Below are 27,365 nucleotides of genomic sequence, written 5' to 3' on the forward strand. Positions count from 1 at the left end.
GGCCCAATCAAACAACATGGGAGCGCTGTAGAGCTCATTACCGATTTACACATAACCACCCTGACAATTTTTCCCAAACTTGGTACAGTGGCAGAAGGGCAGCCCTAATAGAAACTGAATAGATATAGAGCTGATTGGCCAGATGGTGTTGTGATAATAGGCTAAAATGCTTAAAAGTGGCTAGAATTTGAATAGGCATATCTCCTGTCCCATTTCAGGTCCAGTCATGAAAATATTAAACAAGTTGGTAATGTGGCATGGAAGAAATTATTAACTTCTGGTGAAAATCTGATATGTGGAACTGGCATATGTTGACAGTCGTATAGCGTTGGCAGAGGTATGTGCTATCTAGGTGAGTGCCATCTAGTCTTTAATGAAACATCTCACAATGCAACAGAGGGAGAAAAATAAATAAAAACACATTTAAAACTCGGTAACTCCAGCACCCACCCACACATGTGCACACACATTCCCACATATATGCACACACACACACACACACACACACACACACACACACACACACACATGTACAACAATATCAACATATTTAACAAGTTGGGTGGGACAAGCAGAATAGATTGAATTTCTCATTCACTTATAGAAAATAACACACCTAAAACTGCTAATTGAAAACAAAGAATAAAATGTGTGTAGTGAAATAATGTACATAATCATGTTTGATGTTAAAAGACGGTTTAGTAGAGGGTTAATGTGTTAAATGGCACGTGGCCAGAATGATCTGTAGGGCATTAGTGGTCACTCTTCATCAGTTCCTCCCCTCACAACAGCCCCTGTCCTTCTCAGTCATCCTGTCCTGTACTGGAGATAGAGAGCGAGAGTTATAGAGAGAGAGAGAGAGAGAGAGAGAGCGGTGTTTTTGTTCTGGGGTAGAAAGGCGTTCTCCTGCCTCAGGATGTTGCCTTTAAAACTGAAGAAGTGGGTTTCCTGTGGAGGAAACGATCACAGAATAGACAAGGCCTGGTTAAGACGCCGTGTTCCCAACGTGACAACACTTCTCAGGCACAGGTCAGCCAGCTGCAGAGCGGGGAGCGCAGTTTTCTGGAACAAACTCTCTATCCATTTCAGAGCCGTGAGAGGTGAGTGAAAAAACTTGGAGATAGTTTGCTTGACTGTGGTTTAAAAGGCTTAGTTTCTCATGCACCTGTTGATATTCCAGCTATGTGATGCTCAGAACTGAAGATAATTTTTTTATGCTATCAGCTTTCCAGGTGTTTGACTTCTCTGATGGATCCTGGATCATTTGAAGACCAGTTGACTGACAGCACAAAAGCTGAACCTTACCTTTCCCACAGCAGCCAGCATTTATGAATATTACACTATGGATAAATTGCAAGTAGTAGACTAATGTACCTGAAAACACCTATTGACACTTCATTTTTTCTTTTGCTTGTGTGAATGAATGGGCATTCCCACACCATCTGTGAGTATCAGCCTGCAGCCTCCAGCTGCTCACCCTGCCGCTGTGGATCCTCTACCTCCAGGGTGAGCACCGCTGGCCCTATGGCCGGCTGGCCTGCGAGCTGGTGGGCTACGTGTTTTACGTCAACGTCTATGCCAGCGTCATGTTCCTGTGCCTGATAGCGCTGGACCACTGCCTGGCCATTGTGTACCCGCTGAGCAGCCGTGGGGTGCGGACCGTGCGGGTGGCGGCAGTGTCGGGAGTGGCAGTGTGGACCCTCACCTTCCTGTTCTGCCTGTGTGGGCTGCTGCCCTCGGTGTTTGACTCCGACAGGCTGCTGTGTCTGGAGCAGTACCCCGTCAGCCCCAGATACGCCCACTTCAAGATCGCCACCGTGGCCCTCGGCTTCCTGCTGCCCTGTGCCATACTGGGGTGAGTTCACCCCAAGTTCCCCAGTTAGGCTATTCTAGGCTATTCTACTCTATTTTGTTCTGCTCTATTACATAGAATATTGTGTTGTGTCTCCATGATGGTCCTGTGTTCAAACTTTTATTCTCCAATGCACCACACTTTCTTTCATGTCTAACTGATGTAAGTGATCCAGTGTTTCCCCTATATTTATTCAGCAGTGTTCAAAGGGGAGGGACACGACTGCAAGAACATTTCCATCATTGATAGAAAATAATGTAAAATTAAATTAGAAGCAGGCAAACAATTTAGAAAATGTTTCCCTAGAACAACAATTTTAGAGTTGCAACTTGCAGCAGAAACAAAATTTGGACTAAAACTGTGTGCATGGAACCAAAAGCAAAATTACTCCTAGCACTGCGACAAGAAATATAGCATTACTGTTTCCAACTACACTGAATTTACAAAATATTGTACAATTTTGAGTTGCAGCCCCTTTTGTACAATCCACACTTTAGTTGTCCCTTCTCTAACTCGTCTGCTTCTCTTTATCTACATCTCCTCCTTTGTGACCGGTAGAGATTTAATAAGGGGAATCAATAAGGGATAATGGCTTTCATCTGGATTCACCTCATCAGTGTAATTAAAAGTCTTCCTAATATTTTGTACATTCAGTGTATAACACACAATGTTCTCTTCTGCATCTCTGCTTCCTCCCCTTAGCTACACCTCGGCCCACATTGGGGTGACGCTCCAACGATCGCCCTCTGTCTCCGACCACGAGCGACACAAAATCGTGGGCATCCTGGTCGTCATCACCGTCAACTTCATCGTGGTCTTCGGACCCTACCACCTGGTGGGGGGTTACAGGTTCGTGTCCTTGCTGCTGACCGACGAGCCGTGTGGACTGGAGCGTTCCATTTTCCTTACCTACCGACTGTGCTACGGCCTGACCAGCCTCAACACCCTGCTGGATCCACTCTTCTACATCTTCCTGTGCCCCGACGCCCGGCTGGAGCTGCGGAGGTCCCTGCCCTGCGTGGGAAAGGGGCACAGCACCCGTAAACCGGTCACCCTCAACCCCAGAGCTCACAAAGACACCCAGGGGGAGACTGTGACTGGAAGAGACCTTCAAGGAATATGAGTTGGTTATAACTGAGGGAGAGGGAGAGCGAGAGCAAGAACGGCTGTTTTTCAGTCACATCTTCTTTTGAACTCTTTGCTCATGGAACAGACTCCCCTTGTTATTCAATCATAGCGAAAGAGATGCAATTGTGCCACCCAGTGGAAATGTATGTGTGTAGCAGAGTTTCCCCTAACATTGAATAGATGGGATGCCTCAAAGAGCCACCATCCCACCTAAAAGAATTTCATTAGTCTGGGGTTTTCGATGGAGAGTTTTAGTGTCCCATCTAAATGCTGTTTCAGCAGCTTTTCCACCCTGACAAGAATACAGTTCTCAGAGAAACACTGGTGTCTACCATACAGAACACAATAAAGGGATAGAGACTTGAACTGTTACAATACACTCAAAATAGTTCCCAAAAATATGAAAATCTCGTATTCATATATAACAAAAATGCACTCTTTTATGATTGTGTCTGGCATAATACCCATTGCTGCTTCAGGGTAGAGATGTTCAGTGCACAGCCATCATATAGATACAACCTGGAATTTATTTGACCATCTATCTACTAAATTTGGGGGTATGTTCAGATATGTTTTTTGAAGAGTTTGACCAGTATATGGAATGTGTGTTTTTATTTTTAGAAAACTTTACCTATCATTTTTAACTCAAATACACTTATGTTTCACTCTAATGTTTACAAAGACTACAAACTCATGTTTAATCTCATGTTTTGCTGTTACATACTGTACATCTGTCCTCAGGGTTGTAGTACTTTTCTGAGACCACTTTTCTGATGTCTAGGACTTGTCTTGGTCTCAGCCATTATTGGAACATTTTTTAAAGATATGTTTTTCTCCACCTGATGAGTCTTTGTTTATTTTCTCCCCAGTACTGCACACAATTATTACAGGATTACACCTGTGTATAGTATGTAATAGTCCTCAAACTTCTATGCATTGATTAGTCAAATCCAAGCATTAATTAGTTGGATGTTGAAAGGTATAGTACAGAGCTCCAGCAGATAGATCTACATCTCTGTTGATCCTTAATAAGCTCCTTAAGCATTATTTAAACATTTCAAAAGACATGTACACTGTTTTATTTTGCTGTTGAATAGGACTCATATTTGCTCTCGACCCCCTTTGGACTCAAAATCGACTGGACCTGGTCTTGAAATTGACTTGCAGCTGACTAAGGTGGTCTTGACTACAGCCCTGTCTCTCCTTCCATTTCAAAAGCTCAGTCAATTTCTAAAATAAAAATTATTCACTATGTAAACACAGCCAGTAGTGAGGTGACCAGAGCATGTCGAGCGGGGAGCGGAGAGCGAGCGGGGAGCGGGAGCGGAAGGATTTTGGGTGGAGCGGTGAGCGGATTTTTTAAAAAGCTGGAGCAGCGCCTTATCTCCTGCTCCATCCAGCTCCAATTTCGCTCCGGTACCGCTCACAATATGTCGAAGCATGACCGAGTCCGACCCAGAAATGCATTTGCGCAGAATTAGTCTGGCGATGCCAGGCCAGTGTTTAAGCTATAATTAAAATACAACGCAGCTTTTTTCTTTTTTGGAGCGGAGCGGTGAGCGATTGGAGCGGAGCGGGCTGAAATCTGTGTTGAACGCGGAGCGGTATGGAGCGGAGTGGCCGTGAGCGGCCGTGAGCGGAGGAGCGGAGAGAACTGATAGCTCCGTGAGCGAGGAGCGGAAATTCTCACCGCTCCACTCCGCTCACATGCTCTGGAGGTGACAGCCTGTGACAGCATTTTATCTGAATGCCCATACGGCAACTATAGAGTGGGCCTTTCAACTGCCTACCAGCAACAAGAAGTTTTTTTTTAACTTTGTTTATTTGTGTTACTGTTTTCATAATAAGAAAAAATTGGCACTTAAAAAAGGTACTGTGGCGGACTCTATAGACATTATTCACCATAATCTGTGGTTTGGGTATGTTTAACACACACAGTTATATTGTGTGCTTCTCAGGGTTAAGGAGACATGGTCCCTTTAAGAAAGTCTGGTTTTCTGAGTCTGACGTCTGCTCGACGTATGTTGTGTTTTTGAGCGCGAAGTAAATTGTCTTGCTCTGTGGTTAAAATAAATGACACACGAGTTGGTGTAGTCAACTAGAGAAGTTGTCCGTCTCAACTTTCCTGCCACTTCTACACTGGTGACCCCGACGTTTGTCTGCTGGACGTTTCCAGTGACAGCTCTTCACGAACATGGCGACTAACGCGGTTTCCCTCAAACTACCGGAGTTCTGGGAATCGTCGGCCTCGGCCTGGTTCGCCCAGACGGAAGCGCAGTTCGCGCTTCGGGAGATCACCACGGACGCCACAAGGTACTTTTACGTGGTGTCGGCCCTCGGGAGTTCAACTGCATCCCGAGTGGTGAACCTCCTCAAAACTCCCCCGCTGCAGGATAAATATGAGACACTCAAAGCCCATCTGTTAAGAGCTTTTGAACTTTCTGACGCCGAGCGGGCTAGCCGGCTCTTCTCTCTACAAGGCCTCGGCGACAGTAAGCCGTCTGAGCTCATGGACAGGATGCAGGATCTCCTGGGTGGGAACAAACCCGATTTCCTCTTCGTCCACCTGTTCCTGCAACAGCTGCCTTCCCAGGTACGGGCTGCCCTGGCCAACATCGCCATCACTGACTGCTGTGCTCTTTTTCCTGGCTGGTCAACAACACTGGGCAGCCGCGCTGCTTCCTGCCCCAGCTCTTTCACCACTGCCTGGAGGCACAACAGTTGCCGCTGTAGCAACAGCTCCTCACAGGACCCCGGCCTGTGTTTTTACCATGCAAAGTTTGGGCCCAAAGCCAAGCGGTGCTGATTGTCATGCAGCTTCAGCGTGGCGGGAAACGCCGGGGCCGGCGCTCAGTAGTGGCCCTGAGCGTCGGCCGAGCAGGCAGGCTGTTGTTCATCCAGGACACCATCTCTGGACGGCGTTTCCTGTGCGACACGGGCGCGCAGAGGAGTGTCCTGCCCGCATCAGGAGTGGACATCCTGGCCGGCGGACACGGCCCCCCCATGGTAGCCGTTAACGGCAGCCCCATCCGCACCTACGGCACGAGGTACGTGGCGCTGTGTTTCGGCGGACAGCAGTTTGGCTGGGACTTTGTCACAGCGAAAGTGTCCGTCTCCCTCCTCGGCACGGATTTGCTATGCGCCTATGGACTGCTGGTGGTTGTCAAACACCGCCGCTTGATCGACGCTGTCACCTTCAGTTCATACGCGTGTACACTCAGCGGAGCAGACTCCATCAGACTGTCTCGCATGCTCTCCGCCGTGGACGAGTTTCTCCGCCTTCTCGCCGAGTTCCCGGACCTCACGCAGCCCACCTTCTTGTCATCCACCGCCAAGCACGGGGTGGAACACCACATCGCCACCACCGCCCCGCCGGTCTACGCCCGGGCCCGGCGCCTCGACCCGGCCAAGCTCGCCATCGCCAGGATGGAGTTCGAGACTATGGAGCACCTCGGCATCATTCGCCGCTCCAACAGCCCATGGGCTTCACCCCTCCACATCGCCCCAAAGCCCAACAGTGGGTGGCGCCCTTGCGGCGATTACCACCGTCTCAACAACGTGTGTCGACGCCGGACCGCTACCCGGTTCTGCACATCCAGGACTTTTCCGCCCACCTGGCGGGGAAAGTCATCTTTTCCAAAGTGGACCTCGTTCGTGGATACCACCAGGTGCCCGTCCACCCGCTGGACGTCCCCAAAACGGCAGTGATCACCCCATTCGGACTGTTCGAGTTCCTGCGCATGTCGTTCGGCCTTAAGAACGCCGCACAGACCTTCCAGTGCCTCATGGACTCAGTGCTACGGGACCTGCCTTTCCTTTTCGTCTATCTGGACGACATCCTCATTGCCAGCACCTCCAAAGCGGAACACCTGTCCCACCTTCCGACTCTCTTCGAGCAGCTCAGCCAGCACGGGCTGATCGTCAACCCAGCCAAGTGCCAGTTCGGGCTGACCACCATCGACTTCCTTGGTCACAGCATCACCAAAGACGGGGCAGTCCCCCTCCCGTCGAAGGTAGACGCCGTCACAAATTTCTCGTGCCCGCTCACGATCAAGTCCCTGCAGGAGTTCCTCGGCATGGTGAACTTTTACCACCGCTTTATCCCCCAAGCTGCTTGACTCATGCGACCCCTGTACGAGGCTCTGAAAGGCAAGGCCCCCAAACACGTGGTGGACTGGTCCGCGGAGAGGGACAAGGCGTTTACGGACGCTAAGACTGCTCTGGCTAACGCTGCAATGCTGGCGCACCCATCTCCCCGCCAACAGCGTCAGCTCTCCTACATTTCGGAGTTCACCACGGACATACGGCATGTCGCTGGCAAAGCCAACCTTGTTGCCGACTGTCTCTCCTGGGCCATCGTGGGGGCCGTTCACTTGGGACTTGACTACGGCTAAAGGGATGGTGCAGAGCAGAGCCAGGACCCAGATCAGCCCATATACCTTCCCCACCAGCTGGACGTTCCTGTGATTCTGGGCCCAGACGGGTCTCAGCACCACCAGGCAGCAGTCCAGAGAGATGGCTGCCAGCAGGAAGCCGCTGACAAATGTTGAGGAACACTGTAAACCCACCCAAGGCACTGATCTTGGCTGTGGAGTTGGACGGCACACCGCTGAAATTGGCCATCCTCTGGATGAGAGGACAGTAGACAGGGCTGGAGGCTGTCATCTTGAGGGAAAAAGTCCTGATGCCCTGCTCAGTTGATGATATGTCCTTTAACTTAACCTTTCGCTGCACACTGCTGAGATCTACAACAGAAATGATGTGAAATTACACCTAGGCAATTTTCAATTTCAAGAGGCAACATCAGTCCAAAAAGAACAAGAGCATTTTTAAATGGAATAATTTTAGAAATGTGGAGAGAAAATTATTTCTATTAAAATGTCTCTAGTTACAAGATGGTGGCAGGGCTCAGTGGTGAAAATTGAAGGTTTTGGTCATCAATCACATATCTTAATCAGCTGTGGTTACAGAAAGGCCTATGATTCAGAAGCTTATGTTATCTCCTTCAATAACCATACTTTTAATTTTGAGATTAGGGCATTTATGGCTATTGAGTTCATTTTTCTCAAAGTATTCTCACCACTAAAGCATTACTTCAGTTTGCCATGTTTGCAAGCATAGACATCACCAGGCTCTTTTAGATAGGTTTCCGTTCCCTTCTGAATTTGTTTGACTCCCCTACAAATATTTTAGTCCAAAAAATTATGGATGTTTTAATAGCAAGATGAAGTTTGATCATTTTTTGCATAGAAAATGACTATGAGCTTCACTGTGGCCAGCGGACACCGCAGCCTCTGCCTGAAACGTGATACATGGTGATGTCCAATAAGGGAAGTGAAACAGGCGGCAGCTAACTTGTTCAAATGTATGTTCATGACATTTAAAATGCATTATTTGAAATTTGTGATTATCCTAATGCTATGATTACAGTTCATTTTTTTTTTAGCACAGGCTAGTTAGGCTGCTCAGTGGGGGTACATTTTCAGATGCTTCACAAACACAATGTAGCTATATTAGAACAAGAAAAAGACAGAGGCAAGATGAACATAAGTGAGTCATTTCTGCAGTGCTCACACTGAATAAACTTTGACTTTCTGGATGCTGGAGCTGTTTTCTAGGCAGAGAGCAGAGCAATTATAGAAAGAAAGGCCTGTCTGTAAGTAGGCAGCAGAGCAATACGAAGTAAACCACAGACAATTGAGACAATAAACTGACTGTCAATCCAGATGAGCTGAACTGCTCTCTAGGAAATCTCTGGTGCCAATGCGATTGCGGTATGGATGAGAAAGGGATGTTAAGATTAAAGTCAAGTCAATTGACTGTTAATATTGACCACCACGATTTTACCTCAATCCATACAATAACTGCATAAGTTTCACTGACTAATGATTATCCATTTCTACCTACTCTGAAGAAATTACAAATATTGCGTTGTGAGAGTGGAACTTACTAGATTTCCATAAACAGATTATCCAGGTGGTCAAAGAGCTGAAACCCCATAAAGTTAAAACCCGACAATCCTCTCTCTCTCTCTCTGCAGCTCTACTGAAGGGCTGTTTGTTATCTCTGAAAGGGGAATTTGAGATTGCAGCATAGTCTTATCTATCTTTCACCTTTCCCACATCCTCTCTGCAATGCACTTGGAGCTCACTTGGAGCTCACCCTTCTGAAGAGTTGACACAACACGCTACAAAAACATCTCTAATATTCAATGATTTCTAATTATAACTTGAAAGTGATTGATTGATTGATTGATTGATTGATTGATTGATTGATTGATTGATAATTTTTATTTCGAACATGTAAAAAATAAAAAAAACATAAAAACAAAACAAGAATAACAATAAAATGAAATAAACAATAAACCTATACAACAAACTCAATAAACAAATTCTCATAAACTAATAAACTAATGAACTAATAAACAATCTAACAAACAATAAACCTATACAACAAACTCAATAAACAAATTCTCATAAACAACACAAATTAAATATTACATGTTCGAAAAGGAGTAGGAAGAAGTATACACTTATTTATTCCTACCCCTTTCTCAACTACTCATCCATAAACTCATATATACAATTTATAAACAACTATCCCAATTCTATGTACAACCCAATACAATTAATAAACAACTGTCCCAATTCTAAGTTCAACCCAATACAATTTATAAACAACTGTCCCAATTCTAAGTTCAATCCAAATATCCACCCGATGTCAATAAAATAAAACTAAACTTTTAACACAACTCTTCCTCATCCATATACCTCTTAAAAATATTTTTTTTGTATATCTTCTTGAACTGATTTATGTTTGTGCTTTGTTTTAACTCCACATCCAAACCATTCCACAAATTCACCCCACAGATTGAAATACACATACTCTTAGTGGTGCGAACACAGAGTTTTTTTAAATTAAACTTTCCTCTCAAATTATAACCCCCCTCTCTGTCGAAGAACATTTTTTGTATATTACCCGGTAGTAGATTATTTCTTGCTTTATACATTATTTGTGCTGTGTTAAATTCTACCAGATCCATAAACTTCAAGGTATATGACTTTAAAAACAGCGTGTTGGTGTGTTCGCGATATCCTACATTGTTTATTATCCTTACGGCTCTTTTTTGTAGTATGCATAATGGCTGTAGGGTGCTTTTGTAGGTGTTACCCCATACCTCCACACAGTAACTCAGATACGGCAATACAAGTGAGCAATACAGAGTGTACAACGCTTTTAGATCCAAAATGTGCCTTATTTTTCCCAATACTGCAATGCTCCTTGCCAGCTTCGCTCGCATATATTTTATATGGGGTTTCCAGCAGATTTTGTGGTCTAATATCACACCTAGAAATTTATTTTCATATACTCTTTCTATATTGACATTGTCTATCATCACTTGTACTTGAGTGTTTATTTTACAATTTCCTAACAACATAATCTTTGTTTTGTTCAGATTTAATGACAATTTGTTTATGTCAAACCACCGTTTTAATTTTCTCATTTCTGTTGTGATCACCTCCAAAACCTGCTGTAAATTCTCCCCAGAGCAAAAAATATTTGTGTCGTCCGCAAATAATACAAATTTCAATATTTTTAATACTCTGACTATGTCATTTATGTACAGAATGAACAATTTCGGGCCTAATATTGACCCCTGAGGTACTCCACAAGTAACATCCATGCATGTTGATTTATGCTCACCTAACCTATCTTTACAAATTGTTGCCTGTTTCTTAAATAGCTTCTCAACAGCAGCACAACCCCTCTGATACCATACCTTTCCAATTTATCGAGTAATATATTGTGATCAATGGTATCAAAAGCTTTTTTTAAATCTATAAATACTCCCACTGCATACTTTTTTTTGTCTATACAATTAGTAATTTCATCAATTAATTCAATTATCGCCAAAGAGGTTGATCTGTTTGTTCTGAATCCATACTGACTTTCAGTCAGCAATTTGTGCTTCTCAATGAATTTGTCTAGTCTTTCAGTAACGAGTTTTTCCAATATCTTGGAGAATTGGGAAAGTAAAGAAACAGGCCTGTAATTTGTCAAATGGTGTCTATCCCCAGTTTTACATAATGGTATTACTTTTGCAATTTTCATTTTGCTTGGAAATTTACCAGTTTGAAAGGATAAGTTACAGATGTGAGTTAGTGGTTTTGCAATTCCTTCGATGACTTTCTTGACTATTGTCATATCAATTTCATTCCAGTCAGTAGAATTTTTGTTCTTATATTTGCTTACAATGTCCATGATTTCCTTTTCTTCTACTGCTCTAAGAAAAATTGAACTCGGATTTCTATCCCCATACTCATCATCAGACCCCTCTTTGGTTGTTTCTGGGTCATTTTTTCTGCCAATTTTGGTCCCACACTTACAAAGAATTTATTAAAACCACTAGCCACATCATCCATATTATTTATGGTCTTATTGTTATCAATAAAATACTGAGGGTAACTTGAGTTACTAGATCCATTTCTAATAATACTGTTTAACACACTCCATATACCTTTGATGTTGTTTTTATTATTTTCTAATATTTTATTATAGTATTCCTTCTTACATATCCTCATAATATTAGTTAACTTATTTTTTTTATATTTTTTATATTTCTTTTCTGCCTCTATAGTTCTATACTTTATGAATTCTCTATATAGTGTATTTTTCTTTTTGCAGGCATTTTGTAATCCCTTTGTGATCCATGGACTATTTGTATATTTTTGTTTTCTACTGTATTGTTTTATTGGACAATTTTTGTCATACAATGATTTGAATATTTTTAGGAATGTTTCATATGCTTTGTCGATATCTTCTTCTTCGTATACTGTTTTCCAATTTTGTGTTAGTAATTCATTTTTGAATGTATTCATGGATTCCTCTGTTCTCACTCTTTTACATTTAAAGTTATTGGCATCCTTAACCTTCCTATAATTACATGTCATAGACTACAAAAACTGGTACATGGTCACTGATGTCATTTAATAATAGCCCGCTCACTGTATTGTCTTCCATAATGTTTGTGAATATATTATCTATTAGCGTGGCACAGTGTGATATGTTATTCTGCTAGGTCTAGTGATTTTTGGATATAAACTCATACTATACATTGCATTGACAAACTCTTCAGTCATTTTGTGCTTATTTGGGTTTAACAGGTCTATATTGAAATCCCCACAAATGAACATAATCTTTTGAATTGTTTTTGCAAACATTTCTTCCATCCAATCCTTAAATATTTCAATATTAGATCCAGGTGCTCTATACAGCTCACAATTACATTTTTCTTTTTTCCCATACAGATTTCTATTGTAATACATTCTAGCTCGTCATCAACAGCTGTCGTCATGCTTTCCACCACCTTATAATTGAAGCTTTTATCCACGTACAAAGCCACACCCCCTCCATTCTTGTTCTTTCTGTTCATATAAGTCAGTTCATATCCATTCAACTCAAAGTCCACACCCTTCTCAGTGCTAATCCAAGTCTCTGATATAGCTATTATATTGAATGGTTTCTTGAATCGACTTAAATATTCTTTGATGTTTTGGAAGTTGTTAAAGTGGATAATTGATATTTTATGATCTGACTTAACCATCATATTAAACTGATCATCTGTGTGATAACAGCAGTTGTTGTTGATATTGTTGAAGAACTTATTTTCCGGATTAATATCATTTTCCATATCTTGTGGTTTATGTTCTGTATATACAAAGGTTTCCAATCCCTTCATTAAGCATAACTCATAAAGTATGGCCTATTCTGTTAAACACGTTAAGTGCTCGGGTTGGAAATTATGTGGCTGCCCAATATCTTTTTAAGCCACTGACACAGAGATTTGGAAAAAATACTAAAAAATCTCCAGTGCTCTGAGGATTTAGATGTTTATATCTGATGAAAACTATAATAACTAGAAGGGCGCTCGGAGAGCGCAGACCTCCGCCAAGGCCAATAGTCCAGTCTGCTATGATATGCAAATTTCGTGAGTCGGATCCAGATCCGCTACAAAATGTAATGGGTTCTTCCTTGGCCCATGCTACATCCTTCCACGAAGTTTCATGAAAATCGGCCCAGTAGTTGTTCCGTAATCCTGCTAACAGACAAACAAACAGACAAACAAACAAACAGCACCGAAAACATAACCTCCTTGGCGGAGGTAATAAAAACCCCCAGCCCTTTGTGGAAAAATAATTAGGTTGGCCCAAGGATCCGTCATTTGCTAAGTATTGCGCTGGTGGTGGGAACTCAGCAAAAGCGCACAGATCTTACTTTTATTAGAGCAGGTGGAAAATCTGCCAGTGGAGTGAAAAAATTCTACTACTAGTACTACTAGTGCCCCGAGGCTTTGGAGCGCACTGCTTAAGGAGAATATGCTGGCAAAATCACTTCTTTAAACAAATTCTACTGTCAGACTTTTATATAATTTGTTCAAATTTGGCTTTCTTGACTTCTTTTATATAAAATTTACTGTATATAAATTTTATATAAAATTCTCTGTCTCTAAGTGATTATGTTTCTATTACAAATGTGCACAAATCACTGTTTTTTTGCACCAGGAAGGTGTTTAAGAAGCTTTTTTGGACTTCAATGTTCAATACCATAACTGCCTTTGACATTACAGTGCAGTCCTACACTCAAATGTTTCAAATTATGGTTGTACAGCGGCAGTAGGTGCCACTTCGTCCTCACCCCAAAACCACATCCTCCACCCGATCTCCCACCCAGAAAAAAACAAACAGGCAGAATTTCAATATGTACCAAGTACTAATAACGTGTACTTTATTTTGAATGGCCTTTTCTCATTTTTTCAATCCTTTTTTTATATATAATTTTTATAATCCTTTTATTATTATTTTTTTTCACTTCATTTACTAGCATCAGTAAAATAACATCAAAAATGATTTCACTATGGCATTAAAGAATAGGATACAGATAACAAGAGAATAAATGGAACATATTGAAATTAATACAATAGACAATTGAAACAAAATAGAACATACTGAAGATAACACAACAAAAAGAACAGTGGAAATTAACACACAGTGTCTTTGTTATGGTAAAACAAAGCTCCTCTTGCTTTAAAAGAATTTTCACTATGTTGATTTTTTGACAGATTTACAGGAGAGCAGATGATCACAGTTCACAGATCTATGAATTTAAAGCATATATGCAGGGTGTGCACACTTTACAGGAGTAGTAGCAGTAGTAGTAGATGTTCAGGTATGCATCGTTAGCAGTTCACATTATCAGATAAACAGATGGAAGAGCATATATACAGAAATGTGTCCAAATGTGCCAAAGAGAATTGTTAGCTATTCACATTATCAAATTCACAGATGGAGGCAACATGGTAGCCAGACGTATAATTGTAGGTTGTAGAATATACAAATTACCAGACTGTATTTAGGGAAGGATTTGTTTTTGAGTCCAAATTTATCAATCTGATTATTTTGTTCAAGTCAAGTTTATTTTTAAAGCCCTTTTGTCGCAAAAGGTTTGTCGCAAAGTGCTTAAAAGAAAACAAGGTACCCAAAATCAGATAAAAACAAGGATGGTAAAAACGTCACAACTTGCAAGAAACTAGGCCAGAGCGTGTGTATATGTGTGTGTGTGTGTGTGTGTGTGTGTGTGTGTGTGTGTGTGTGTGTGCCTGTGTCTGTGTGCGCCCACACAAGTGTGAGTATACCAGACAATACCATGGCAGTCCACAGCAGAAGTAAGAAAATGACATACTGCAACTGAAAGTTACGGGAGGTTTGAGCCTGTGCTGAATAAATGGGTCGTGAATGAGGACATAAACACTGATTCCCTGACAAGGGCAGGAAACTTGTTCCAGAGGGAGGGGAACCTCTGTTGCCACCTATTTTCTTTAAAAGGCATGCAGTGACAAGGAGTCCTCCATCTCGTGAGCAGAGAGTACGGGTAGGTATGTAGAGAGTAAATAAATCAGTGCCATGTAATACCAAGGACTTCAATATATGCAGATACATGGAGCCAGTGAAGAGAGACCAAGATCAGGGAAATATGTTTGTGTTTTCTGGTTGCCATCAGCAAGTTGGATATTTCTAAGTGAGGCCTAAGGGCAGGTGACGAGTAATGCATTATTAGTCAATTCTAGAGAAACACAAGCATGGATGAGGTTTTCTAGGTTGGTAAAAGTGAGGAAATCCTGTAGATATTTCTAAGGTGAAGATGTGCTGTGATTGTCAAAGGTGAGGTCTGAATTAGAGACATATCAAGATTTTTGACTGCTTTTTGATGATTTTTGAGTCATTTAGAGTAACTGTCCATTTGTTGAAATTAAGAGAGGGGTCTGGTGTATGAGGTATGATGATGTAACATGTGGCCCCAGCCAACTGAGACACCAGGGCACCCCGTATCACCAGGTTTTATAGCTATGTACAGTTCTGTATAATCTGCATTAGAATGGAAGAGAACGCTATAACTACAGGTGATATTAAGGATATAAGGATACAGAGTGAGAATAAGAGAGGACCTACAACTAAACCCTGTGGAACACCAAAATAGCCCTCAGACTTTGTTATTTAGAATAAATGGTAACAGAATGGTTCAGGAGAATACCATGATCTACAGTAACAAAGGCTGAATAAGGACTGACACTGAGCTCTTCACCGTAGCTAATAGCTGGTTGTTGCTTTAATTAAATGTCTCAGTAATGTTCTGATTTTAGTTGATATCTGAATCACCATTTGCAATATTTTTGAATGTTTGAGTGAATGGGCAATGAATGTTGAGGCGATCCTGGTTCATGGTGTTCCTCTGGAAGTTCTCATTTCAGTTGTCCTGAACAAATGACTTATTTCAATGTTCAGTCAATCAGGTCCCAGTTCTTGCAGTTCTAGACAATACTTGCCTCTCAAACAGTATTGTTTGGCATAATGTTTTTTTGTCAGTAGCTAATTCGCCACCCCACTAAAATCCTTTCTATTGATTCATAGAATGTGGTAGTTCATTTTACACACTAGAAATGTTTTTCATAAGTTTTGAAAACCTTTTTTTCAGTGCAAGTTGAGGTGTGGCTATGCTTCTCTGCCTTAAATTGACCAGATTGCAGAGGACAACTAATGTGGGCATTATAATGTTGAAGACCTGAGGAGAAACCACAAGCAAAGCAGAAGTTGCCAAAAAATTAGGTAGGCCAAGTCACATGCTGTTGAAGCAGAAACCATTCTCTCATCAGATGTGTCCTGTCTGTGTCTTTTACATCAGTACCAACCATCATTGTTTGTAAAAATGCCAAGAATTTGGGTTCATTGTTATTTCTTTTTACCAAATGTGAAGATATCTTGATTTAACAGCTATCTGTCATTACAGAGCAGCTATGTCAATGTTCAGTTTTGACTGTGTTGTGTTCCGGGTTTACACTGACACCTGCTGGTCCATTGGGGTGTTGATACACATGGTATTATTTGTAAATGGGCAACTTTCCAGCAACTGAACTATAGCGACACAGGGTCAACATTATTTTCAAATGCTTTCTGGCAATAGGATGTTCCTGTATGTGAAAGCTCATCAGAGTTGCCCAATATTGCCTGTTTTTCACAATTGGCTGAGCATTTCTCAATATTGAGTTCACTTTTTCAAAACACTTCATGCAGTTAGCACACAGCGTTCATATGGACCAAACTATGAGTGATTTTTCATTGCTTTGAAACAAAGTACATTCAATGTGCCCAATTTTCAAAACCCATGAATACAATTCTCACTCAAAATCAGCCACCACCAAAACTGTGTACATCTACAGCACATTGCCAAACTCTACATAGCCTACTATTTTGGAAACTGTTAAATTTACAGTCAAAATCTAATTCTTTTCCTCATGGAGGTGGAAAGTTTATGATCACCATCCACATGATCAGACGTCCCTCCTAGATGTAATGAATGCTGGATTCCTGGATAAATGGGCAGAAGATTGCCGGGGATGGATCAGGCATGCAAAAAGATAATTTCTCCAATGTATTGCAAGAGAAGACAGAAGATGTGATGTTGATGAGAACACGAGGCCAAATGAAGAAGGCAGAGTAGACTAAAAATAAGTATGATTTGTGGTGATTTTTTATTTGTACATTGTAAATTCTTTATTTGTACATTGTCAATGTTATTGTATTGGATTTTTTGTTTTCACTACAATTTTGTTTTGTGTATTTTGTAATCATGCAAAAAAAAACAACAACTATTATTCTGTGGTGTCAGCATATAGTACATGTAAAGCAAGAGATCCCATGCTGTTGTCTTCATTGAGTGTGTGAGTGAATGAGTGAGAAAGAGTGAGAGTAAAAACCACGAAAGTCATAACTTCAGGATTTTCATTTGTTTGTCTTGAAATTCAATCTTACATGGCTCTGGGTAGGCTGATTAAATTTCATTACCCTTGGGCCAATGAACCCATTTAAAGACCAGTGAATAATTAAGAATGCATGGGCATCAACTGGAACTTTTTTTCTTTCTCTCAGTTAATTTTAAAGTTGATATACAGCAGAGGCGAGAATTTTGTCCAACAGTGACAATATATGGCTTTGGGAGCTGTTGATTTATATTGCGCTCACATACAGTACATACCAAATGTTTACAATACAAACATACAAACATTCATAATGCTGCAACTATTGTGAAATACCTAGTAACCTATTCCAACACCACAAGTAGCTCTTTAAGCAACATCACTCTCCACATCAACAGTACAGCAATATAAAATGGTTTGATCCAACATATCTCTCTCTCTCTCTCTCTCTCTCTCTCTCTCTCTCTCTCTCTCTCTCTCTCTCTCTCTCACACACACAAACACACACACACTTGATTATTGGTCGCCTTATGACTCCATGTGTGCATATTTTTTGTGTGTCTTTTTGTGTTTGTATATTTACAGGGTGTGGATAACAAAGGTAACAGAAATATATATTTTTTAATATTACTGTAATATAACAGTATTGTTATTATAACATGATACTACCCAACTATGATTTGACGATGCACCAATACAACTTTTTCATGACAGATTCCATATACTAATCCAATGCTTAGTTTGTGTTTGGACAACAACTGATTGATTTATAACTTTACTTTAAGGCATTATAAGGCATCATGAGCACATTATGTGAACATTATGAATGCATTATAACTGCATCATAAAATGATATAATCCATTTGTTAGATGGTGGTCGGTGTGTATGTGTATGTGTGTGTGTGTGTATGTGTTTACGTGTGTGCAAAACCTATATTTGATGCAGCTAATGAAGGGATACTGGTGCCTTTTGGGCTGAGTTGCCAAGTCTGTGCATCTGTAACCCCCTACCTCATCATTTGGAAAGAGATTTGCTTGCCCAGAGCTAATACAGACAAACACATGCACACGCATGCATGCACACACAAACAGGTATAAGACATTAGATAAGAGAATGAATATTCAGGGACTCAGCAGGGAGTAGGGGAGGAGAAAAGAGGAAAAGAGACAAAGGAAAAGAATGGGAGAAAAGAACAGGAGAGGAGAGAAGGAATGCGAGCAAAACAGGAAAAACAGAATGATATGATCTCTGAAAAGGGAATACAAACAACAAATCAAATGCCCCCATTGAGGAAAGAGTCCTGACTGGAGTGGGAAATTCTGGCAGCAGAGTATTGTTTTGAGCAGGAAGACGGGCTGGTGTGTAGGGCTGCACCATGACCTGGATGTGTGAGGGTGTGGCTCCCTTAGCAGCCTTGTGCACCAGCTCCAGGGTTTTGAATGTGATGCAAGCAGCCAATCTGTTCCAATCACACAAGTTGAAGTGGCTCCACTGCATGAAAGATGCCAAAGTGCAGATGACGCGTTGGTTTCCGGCTTTGGAGCCTTTCAAGGTGATCAATAGACCGACAGCAGATGGTGGTGAAACACAGCACAAGAAATTTTGGAGCGTTTGGTATAAACTGACTGTGACATCGAAAGGGAAGACAATAAAGATTGTATATTTAATGTGGTTGACTCAGTATAGCTGCTACATTTGCAAAGCCAAGAAATCTGTTTAGTTGCATATTTTCCCCTTGAAAAGTACAACTACAACTAAGTCTGACAAACTCTGTTTGAGTTTGACAAAGTACAGCTAAACCTGAAAAAGTATACCTGAGACTGACAGATAAAAATGGCCACAGCTAAATTAGCATAAGTACAGCTAAGCCTGAAAAAAACACACCAAAGTGTGCCAAAGATGATGTCCTAAAAAGGCCACCGTACTGCTATGGGATCTTCAGCATGTATTGTAGAAATACTGAATACTGAAAAAAAAAAAAAAAAAAACCTCAACACTTTAAACAACTATTGCAACAATAAGCTAGTATTATTTTTCTTATCTCTAGTCAACAGAAAACCAGGTGCCTAAGAAAATAGTTGTTCAGACTAGGAAATGTACATTTTTCAGGCACGGACCTAAATCTGAAGTTACAGAGAACCTGATAGTCTAAGCAAATCTCAGTGTAAGGTATGAAATCAGAGTGTCTCACTTCCTTTTGTACAAGCATTGACGCCTACCGATATGTGCTACTAAAAATGCTTTTTCCGCTGATGATGTTATTTTAGTGCTCGGCCCCTTGCTGAAGCTGTCATTACACTGGGAGAGTGGAGGATGTTCAGGTTGTATCTGCTCTTGGTTCCTCTCCTTCGAGCCTGTAAGTCACTGGGTCTTTATCATGATGAAAATGCATTATGGTCATCTTAACTCTTACTGAGGTACTTTAAAGTTGTGGTTGCAAAAGCTGAGGAAAGCTTTTCTGAACTAATTTAAATGTGTAATATGATATTGGGGTTTACAGTCTTACAGGTACAAACAGTCTTTAATTTATCCTAATCTGTGTTTTCAGATGGTGCTAAATCACAGTCTCTTCTCTACGCCAACCTCGGAGACAATGTGACTTTACCATGTCTCCATCCATCCAGCGACACTTATTTGTCATGGTACAAGCAAGCTGCAGGGGAAAAACCTCAATTGATATCATATTACTACACGCATTCGTCCAAATCCAATGTCTTTAAGCCCCCTTTTAAAGACAACCTCCGATTTTCAGTGGAAACAGAAGCAGGGCTCTATGATCTGAACATTTTGAATGTTCAGCCGTCTGATTCAGCCATGTACTACTGTGGAAGAACCAGTATTACTGTGATCGAATTCGACAATGGAACATTTTTGGTTATCAAAGGTATAAGGCTTTTTTCCTGCTTTTCCTCATAGCTTTTGCATACTTTTAAAAAGGATTTACAATTTTCAACATATCTGTGTATCTCTGTCTCTGTTTGGGACAAACCGAGACAAACAACATAACAACATATTATGTTAATGTGCTGTTATCAACTTAATTTTGTGTTGAAAAGCAGTGCAAATGTGTTTTGTCCCAAACTAAACCCACAAATGTGTTAACAATTTTTAAGAACGCATGGACTTTTTTTTTCCCCCTTTGATTTTGTCACACTTTCTCTTTCATAACCCTTTCTAATATCTAATTTCTGTCAGAGTCCAGTCGCAGGTCTTTCCTCCAGCAGCCGGTGTCTGAGTCCGTCCGGCCAGGAGACTCTGTGACTCTGAACTGTACGGTGCACAATGGGACCAGTGATGGAGAACACAGTGTGTACTGGTTCAGACACGATTCAGAAGATTCCCACCTGGGAATCATGTACACCCACACCCACAGAGGCAGGAACGGTCAGTGTGACAAGAGCTTTGAGTCTCCTGCGCAGAGCTGTGTGTACAGCTTGCCAAGAAGGAACGTCAGCCTGTCTGATGCCGGGACCTACTACTGTGCCGTGGCTTCATGTGGAGAGATGCTGCTTGGGGACGGAACGAGGCTGGATGTTAGAGGTGTGTAACACTTTATTTGAATTTGTGCAAAAGTTACTTTTGATTTCAAATAAAAAATTACAACTTTAGCATCTGTCTAAACTGTGGTTACAAAGTGCTTCACAATGATACTAAAATAAGAACACAAAAAACAGTAGAATAGTGAAACATGGATAGTAAAACAGAAGAACATAGTAAAATCATCCCTGTGGTTAGATTCTGTGTCCATAGTTTAGGGGCAGCAATAGCAAATACACAATCACCCTTTAGCTTTAGCTAGTGACTTGAGGACCTAAGAGACCTAACCAATAATCAGAGATATGTAATAATTCTGAGGTGCTTGACCATGTGATGCTTTGTTCATAATACAAATTACTTTAAAACTGTATGTCTTTATGTTTTTGCATTAGTTAGAAGGTGATATGCACTGCTAATATCACAGAAACATCTTTAAACACGCTCGATCGCTCGCTGTATTTCCGCAGGGCAACAGAGTGGACATCTTGATGCTTTGCCCGTCTTGATATATTGCCTGGTTGCAGCGCTGATTGTGTCTTTTATCGGGATCGTCATCCTGGCCTGCATCCTCTACAAAATGACCAGGAGAAGTTGTCTTCTGTGTCGAGGTAACCAATGTTTATCAGAGAATAAGTCTCTCAGTTGTTTTGATGAGGATGATGTCAGTGACAATGATCATGATGGTGCTGATGATGAGGTTGACACTGATGACTGGAAGGTTATGATGATATTTGATTTTTTTAAAGGGCTGCAACCCCAGCCGAGTGCCCCGGAATCCACCGCTGACCTTCAGGTAGAATATTCTAATATTCTCCTGACGTAACAAGTTCTAATAACTTTATCATCCACTAATAATTTTGTCCTCCTGTTTCCCACAGTATGAGGACTCTGGTGCTTTGCAATATGTGGCTCTGGACTTCAAAAAGAAAGCCAAGGCCAGGAGACAGAAAAGCACAGAGGAGGAGACCGTCTACTCTGGACTGAGACAGTCAGACCGGGACTGACATTTTCCCTTAAACCCCCACCCAACCCCCCCTCTTTCCCCGCTCTGTTTTTGACCCCTGGCATCTTAATTATTATCAATAATCTTAACTAGATCAACTTTTCTATGTCACGGCATTCAGTAGTCTTAAGTCCTGCATATAATGTACAGTACATTTTTCTAAAGACAGACAGTTTTCCAAACAAAAATTGAATGGATTAACTGTTTTTCTGGACTAAATAAAGAATAAATAGACATCATGTCATTAACTCACATTTGTCCTGATATGGATTTCTCACAGTTCACATCTCACTGTGGTCAGTGATGTTGTGGTAAATAAAAGCTAGGTAAACTATGACCTCCAGTTGGTGATCATCATAAGGCAAGCAAACATTAATATCAAAACATATATATATTCAGAAAAGCACATGTTTTTTTTCTATTTTTTTTTCTGTTTTTTCTAGAAGACCCTATCCTCATAACTTACATAAGTTTGGTATACTTTCTATGATGATTACTATGATTTATAAATTCATGAAGATTTATGTCAGCCTAAAAAGGATGGAAACTCTTATGCAAATAATAAAAAGGTGTGTAAAATGAGTTTAGGTGGCGTTACCCTCCTCTAAAACCCTGACTGTGGTTAGACTCTGTGTTAAATGCAGTAATGTTGCAGTTCACCTTTCATTCAATAGAGAGCAGTAGCCCACCTAGACATCATGGACTACGTGAGGATTCTTGTAATGTGTCATCGTAAAACGAATGAGAAATTGTTTTTGCTCACCATCACACAACGAAACTCGTAGGTTGGTGAGACCACCAGACTGTTGACGTCGGAAAGATAAGCGATGTGAAAACACCAGCTATTTTTAGCAAACGAACACACAAACATTTTTAGCAACAAAGACAGACACTTCTGAGGTGTGTCCTGTTTGTTCACACCATGCCAAAGCATCCACCCACACAGTGATCTGTGTGCAGGTACTGTTGTGGTCTACGGCTTCTATCCTTTAGCTTGCCTTTAACACAACACAAGACTCTCTCTCTCTCTCTCATTCTCTCTCTCCCCTTCCCTCTCTTTGCTTGGTGCAGACTTCACGAAGAATAAAACGACGGCTACAAAAGGCTGCAGTTTAGACCTGGGCTTCAACACGGGGTTTAAGTCGTGAAAATGTTTGTTGGAAGGTAGTTTTTCTCTTTCAGCCACTCACCCACACAGTCATTTGTTTGCAGGTATTGCTGCCTACTGACTAAAAAGAAGAAAAGAAAAAAAAAAAACAGGTCGCATCTACGTTCTCGCTCTGGTCAAGCCCTCTCAGAGCCTTCAGCACAACCCAAGTGGTTTCTCGCCTTTTTTCTCTCTCCCTGCCCTCCTTATAACAGGATGTCTATGTGGTTTATTTGCACTGCTGGTTTCTTGTTTGTTTGCTCCTGTTGCTTCACAACCACACTCCGCTTTCACAACTGATTCTGATGTACATTTTGATACCATATATATTTTATACGTGTATTGTGAACGGGTCAGAACACAATATAAGGATGTCGCACTTACAATTTCAAAACTGAACCAAAAGATTGTGATAAATTGTCATCGACTCGATTTATCATTTATCAAAAGACGCCACACCAGGTATAGAAGAGGAAGGAGGAGGAGCTCTGTTACAGCGATGTCATGGGAGGCCCGTCATCACTCTCTCTTGGCTCCGTTACGACATGGTTTTATTCACATAAAACACTCTTTGAAGGGTCATTCCATGTATGCTCTTGCTTCTGAAATATACTTTTGAAAAGTCTTTGATGTATCCAAGAGTATATTTCTCGTTGTGACACTCGTAGCACCAGCCACCCACTCAGAGAGATGTTTTTAAGCTATTCTAGAGAATACAATGAATGCAAAAGAAACATATTGAAACAAGAGGCATACACATGCAAATATGATTAAGAAGAAACTTAAGCAATCATCACCCAGTATAAAGTTCAAACAGCAAAGTGCATCAGACAGCAGACAACAGCCGTTGAGATGTACAAGCTAAGCTTCAAAGGCAAAGTATTTTTTCTCTTTGTGTAATAGCACACGAGTGTAGAGGAGTGAAGCATCTCACCCATGACTGACCTGAATTTACCTCTCGATGCCCACAGCGCAGTAGGAAACACAACAGCAAATGTGACTAGTGAAAAGTTGACTAATGGCAGTTTATGGATGTGTCATTTAGTCAAGTGTAATGGCAAAGTGAATTTCCCCCATAGATTTGTTTCCCTGACTGACTGTACTTTACACCAAGACCAAGACACAGAGGATCTCCACTGCACTGTTGCGGCCCTCACTGTGAGAACCAGCGCCAGCAACCACCTGTTTAAAGACCTGATGAAACAGATGCCAGAGCTTACTTAATGTTTCAACATCTTGTTTGGCCTCCTGGTTAAAGGGCCATTAAGTAATTGATGACCTCTGTCGTTCTCTATCTGCAACAAGTAGGAAACCCCTCCTGCCTCTGTGACACAAACAATAAAGTCACATTTTCACAATAGAGAGGAGTAGGCTTTCTAATTAGAGCAGAGATCCAACAGAAACATCTAGTGAAGAGGTAATATGTCACCATGCAAAATACTTGAATCGGGCTAGAAAGTGAGTTTTGAACGCCAGAAATCTCAGCACCTGGTCAAGTAATTGTTGAGTCATTGGTATTGATCAATAACTCTATCAACCCCTGCAGATATATTATGGTCATTTTGTGCTATGGGCCAGTAAAAATATTACTTCTCGCCCATTTAAGGAAATCAGCTGAGACAAAAAAAGAAAAGAACTCATCTCCATGTAAATAAAATCCAAAATATCATTTTTCTTTTATGGAGTCTTTAGTAAAAATTTGTTTGATGGCAGAATATGCTTATTCGTTTCCACTGCATGTGTGTGTGAACTATTCAACAAAATGGCTGCAGTATGATTATTATTAAACAAAACTCTGTAATAACACTGCCTCCTGTGCACCTACTATGTGTGCATTAATGCAGGTTGTGATACAGCAGAGACAGTGATAATACAAAATAACACCTTTCAGCGTGAATCAATGGCGACATTAACTACGGTGAAATGCTACAGGCTAATGCACAACAGTGAGTCACATTTGTCAAACAAGCAAAGATGAAGGTTTTTATTGTACCAACATGTCATTGTAGCCTGTTGCGCAGCCAATCACAGGCCCAGAGAGTCGTATCTGATGATCAAATCAGATGGCACCAATGATAACTTCACCTGAAGCTCCTCTAGACACTCTTGAAGGTTCAGTTGACATACATTTCTCACCATGGAGGCTGCCAAGATGATGAAACCCTGTGCCATTCTAATCCTTTGTAAGTAAACACAGTTGTGACCAGCAGTGTGCATAGTAAACTATAATAAAATAACCATGTTTTCACTTTCATATTCTAGATTTTGCTGTTGGTTTGGCTGCTGGAATAATGATAACCTCGGCAGTAGCGGCCCAATCCACTGAGCTGGGAGAAGACGTGATATTAGAGTGTCAAATTGACAAAAAGGCACCGTACCACACCTGGTTTAAGCTCACTGCAGATAAACAGTTCAAGGTGATAGCATCAGTTAGAAATCAGATACCTCAGTATAATGAAGAATTCATGGATGGACGTTTCAAGATCTTGTCGGATAAAGGATTCCACCTTAAGATATCGTCTATTAAAACTGAAGATAATGGGATATACTACTGTGGTACAGGAGTCTGCAATCACATGTGGTTTGGACCCGGAACGCCTATATCTGCTAAAAGTAAAATATATTTAAACATATAAATGATGAAGAAAAACATAATTTATGATATTGTTGACCATTCAGCCATTTGATTTTGTTTTTACCTTTTTAAAGGTTCTAAATTGAGGAATCAAACTCAGCCACCTGCCCTGCCAGTCCACACAGAAGTGCCTATGACCCTGAATTATACTGCCGGTAAGGTTTCTTTTTTTCTTGTTTTTACTGCATATCATTCTTCAGTTACATTTCATAAGCCTTCTAAGGCCTTTAACCAAATCACATTCATTTTTCTAGGTTGCAACCTTCCATGCGACAGAACTATTCTTGTATACAGCTTGGGGATAACAGCAGCTGTGTGTGTCGCACTCACACTTGTCCTGGTTTGTGTAATTTTCAACCTCACGACCAGGGGATGTCAACAGAGCAGAGGTGGGTGATTAGTATTTTGTTCATATTAATATTGTAAGGTTGTTATTACTATAATATTAATGGCAATACTGTAACTCTGGCATGTGTTTGTTCACAAGGTATGACTGCTAAGCAGAGAGCTTCTGCAAGCTCCAGATCTTGCAACAAGGTAAAAAGAAATGCAACTTTCATCAGTCAGAGGCACTGAGTATACTTGGTTCCATGGCATGTGACATGTGATTAGAACACAAATAGATATGTTGATGAATGGTGTAGTCTGTACTGTGTCTTCAGGACCAGGATGCAGCACATGACCTCCATTATGCTGCTCTGGACATAGCGGATGCCAGGAACAGGGGCAGGAGGCCGTGGACCAGCAGGGAGCCAGAGATTGTCTACTCTCAAGTCAGGTGTCAGAACTCTGTTTAAACATTTCAAACCTCTCAAGATCAGGCCTTGTGTTGAAGACATGTAGCCTATTGTCTGGGTGCAGACCTTCCAAGTAAATATCTGTTTAAAGTAACAATCTGTGACATTTTCATATTAATAAATTTCCGTTTTGTTACCCTCTATCGTAGATTGATATAACACAAATATAACACAATGGTGACAACCTACACCCAGTTTGTGAAAGCTTTTGCATTTGCTGCATTTGCTTTTCCAAACACCTGGTGCTGGGTAGGTGGTCCATTCAAAGTCAGAGGTTGGAAATTTCAGAAAAATGCATTGGAATGGCCCTTCAAGTCAGAAACTTTCCAAAATGCAGTTATCTGATGCCACTGTAAATGCTACCCAGCATTACTTTTAGCTTGTTTATGATCCTCAAAATAAGATTAAGTGCAATTGTCAGCATTCCATGGCCTTAAATCTATTAAAACACCCATGTGGTAAATGGTTAAACAAAGTAAAATGTAAAGTTGCACTTAACAGTTGCTAACTAGCCACCTAATGTTGCCAAATATAATGGACTTAGCACTAGCTGTTGCTTGGGAACAGTTTTTTTTTTTAATTAGAGGGCATTCATGTTACTTCCTTGGTTTTTTCCGAGTTGGACGACTGGAATACATGGAGATCAGAAATTTCAACTGGGAACTTCAGACCTCTGACTTTGAATGGAATGCAGCATTAGCAAGAGCAGCGAAAAACACCATGGCTGAACAGAGAAAGAAAAGACAGAAACTCCAACTTCATCAGCAGAAAATCCAAGGAAAGTACAGTACTGGACACACTGTTTGATTGACAGGTGATCTCTGGGAAGAGCAGTGCAGAAACACCACCGCAATGAGCGCTGAGCAACAAAGATGTTGCCAAGACTAAAAAAAACCTACCTTACTACTTCAAGGTAGATCAGGCTAGGCTGTTTGAAAATGTGAGACACTGTTTAAC

General features: G+C 41.0%; 4 protein-coding genes across 5 annotated transcripts in view; all 4 read left to right on the forward strand.

Moving 5' to 3' along the window:
- Positions 1–27,365, forward strand: part of LOC139917634 (uncharacterized) — a 52,576-nt gene that overhangs the window by 15,977 nt on the left and 9,234 nt on the right. The gene's annotated exons all lie outside the window — the stretch shown is intronic.
- On the forward strand, positions 1,377–3,564 carry LOC144537831 (G-protein coupled receptor 4-like). Its single transcript, XM_078291858.1, has 2 exons — positions 1,377–1,855; positions 2,555–3,564. The coding sequence occupies exons 1-2, from the start codon at positions 1,587–1,589 to the stop codon at positions 2,973–2,975; spliced, it is 690 nt and encodes a 229-aa protein (XP_078147984.1). The 5' UTR covers positions 1,377–1,586; the 3' UTR covers positions 2,976–3,564.
- Positions 19,596–21,983, forward strand: LOC144543557 (uncharacterized). Its single transcript, XM_078291782.1, has 6 exons — positions 19,596–19,645; positions 19,838–20,173; positions 20,485–20,829; positions 21,294–21,434; positions 21,573–21,619; positions 21,705–21,983. Exons 1-6 carry the CDS (start codon positions 19,603–19,605, stop codon positions 21,828–21,830), a joined length of 1,038 nt encoding a protein of 345 aa, XP_078147908.1. The 5' UTR covers positions 19,596–19,602; the 3' UTR covers positions 21,831–21,983.
- LOC139910019 (uncharacterized) lies at positions 25,078–26,796 on the forward strand. 2 transcript variants are annotated; one of them, XM_078281704.1, is made up of 6 exons: positions 25,078–25,159; positions 25,239–25,589; positions 25,686–25,766; positions 25,866–26,000; positions 26,099–26,148; positions 26,256–26,796. In XM_078281704.1, exons 1-6 carry the CDS (start codon positions 25,114–25,116, stop codon positions 26,406–26,408), a joined length of 816 nt encoding a protein of 271 aa, XP_078137830.1. In that variant the 5' UTR covers positions 25,078–25,113; the 3' UTR covers positions 26,409–26,796. The 2 variants fall into 2 exon arrangements, with proteins under 2 accessions (XP_078137830.1, XP_071753309.2); XM_071897208.2 differs by having other exon boundaries at positions 26,274–26,796.

This window comes from Centroberyx gerrardi, chromosome 23 (genome assembly GCF_048128805.1).
Source record: "Centroberyx gerrardi isolate f3 chromosome 23, fCenGer3.hap1.cur.20231027, whole genome shotgun sequence".
Lineage (NCBI taxonomy): Eukaryota > Metazoa > Chordata > Actinopteri > Beryciformes > Berycidae > Centroberyx > Centroberyx gerrardi.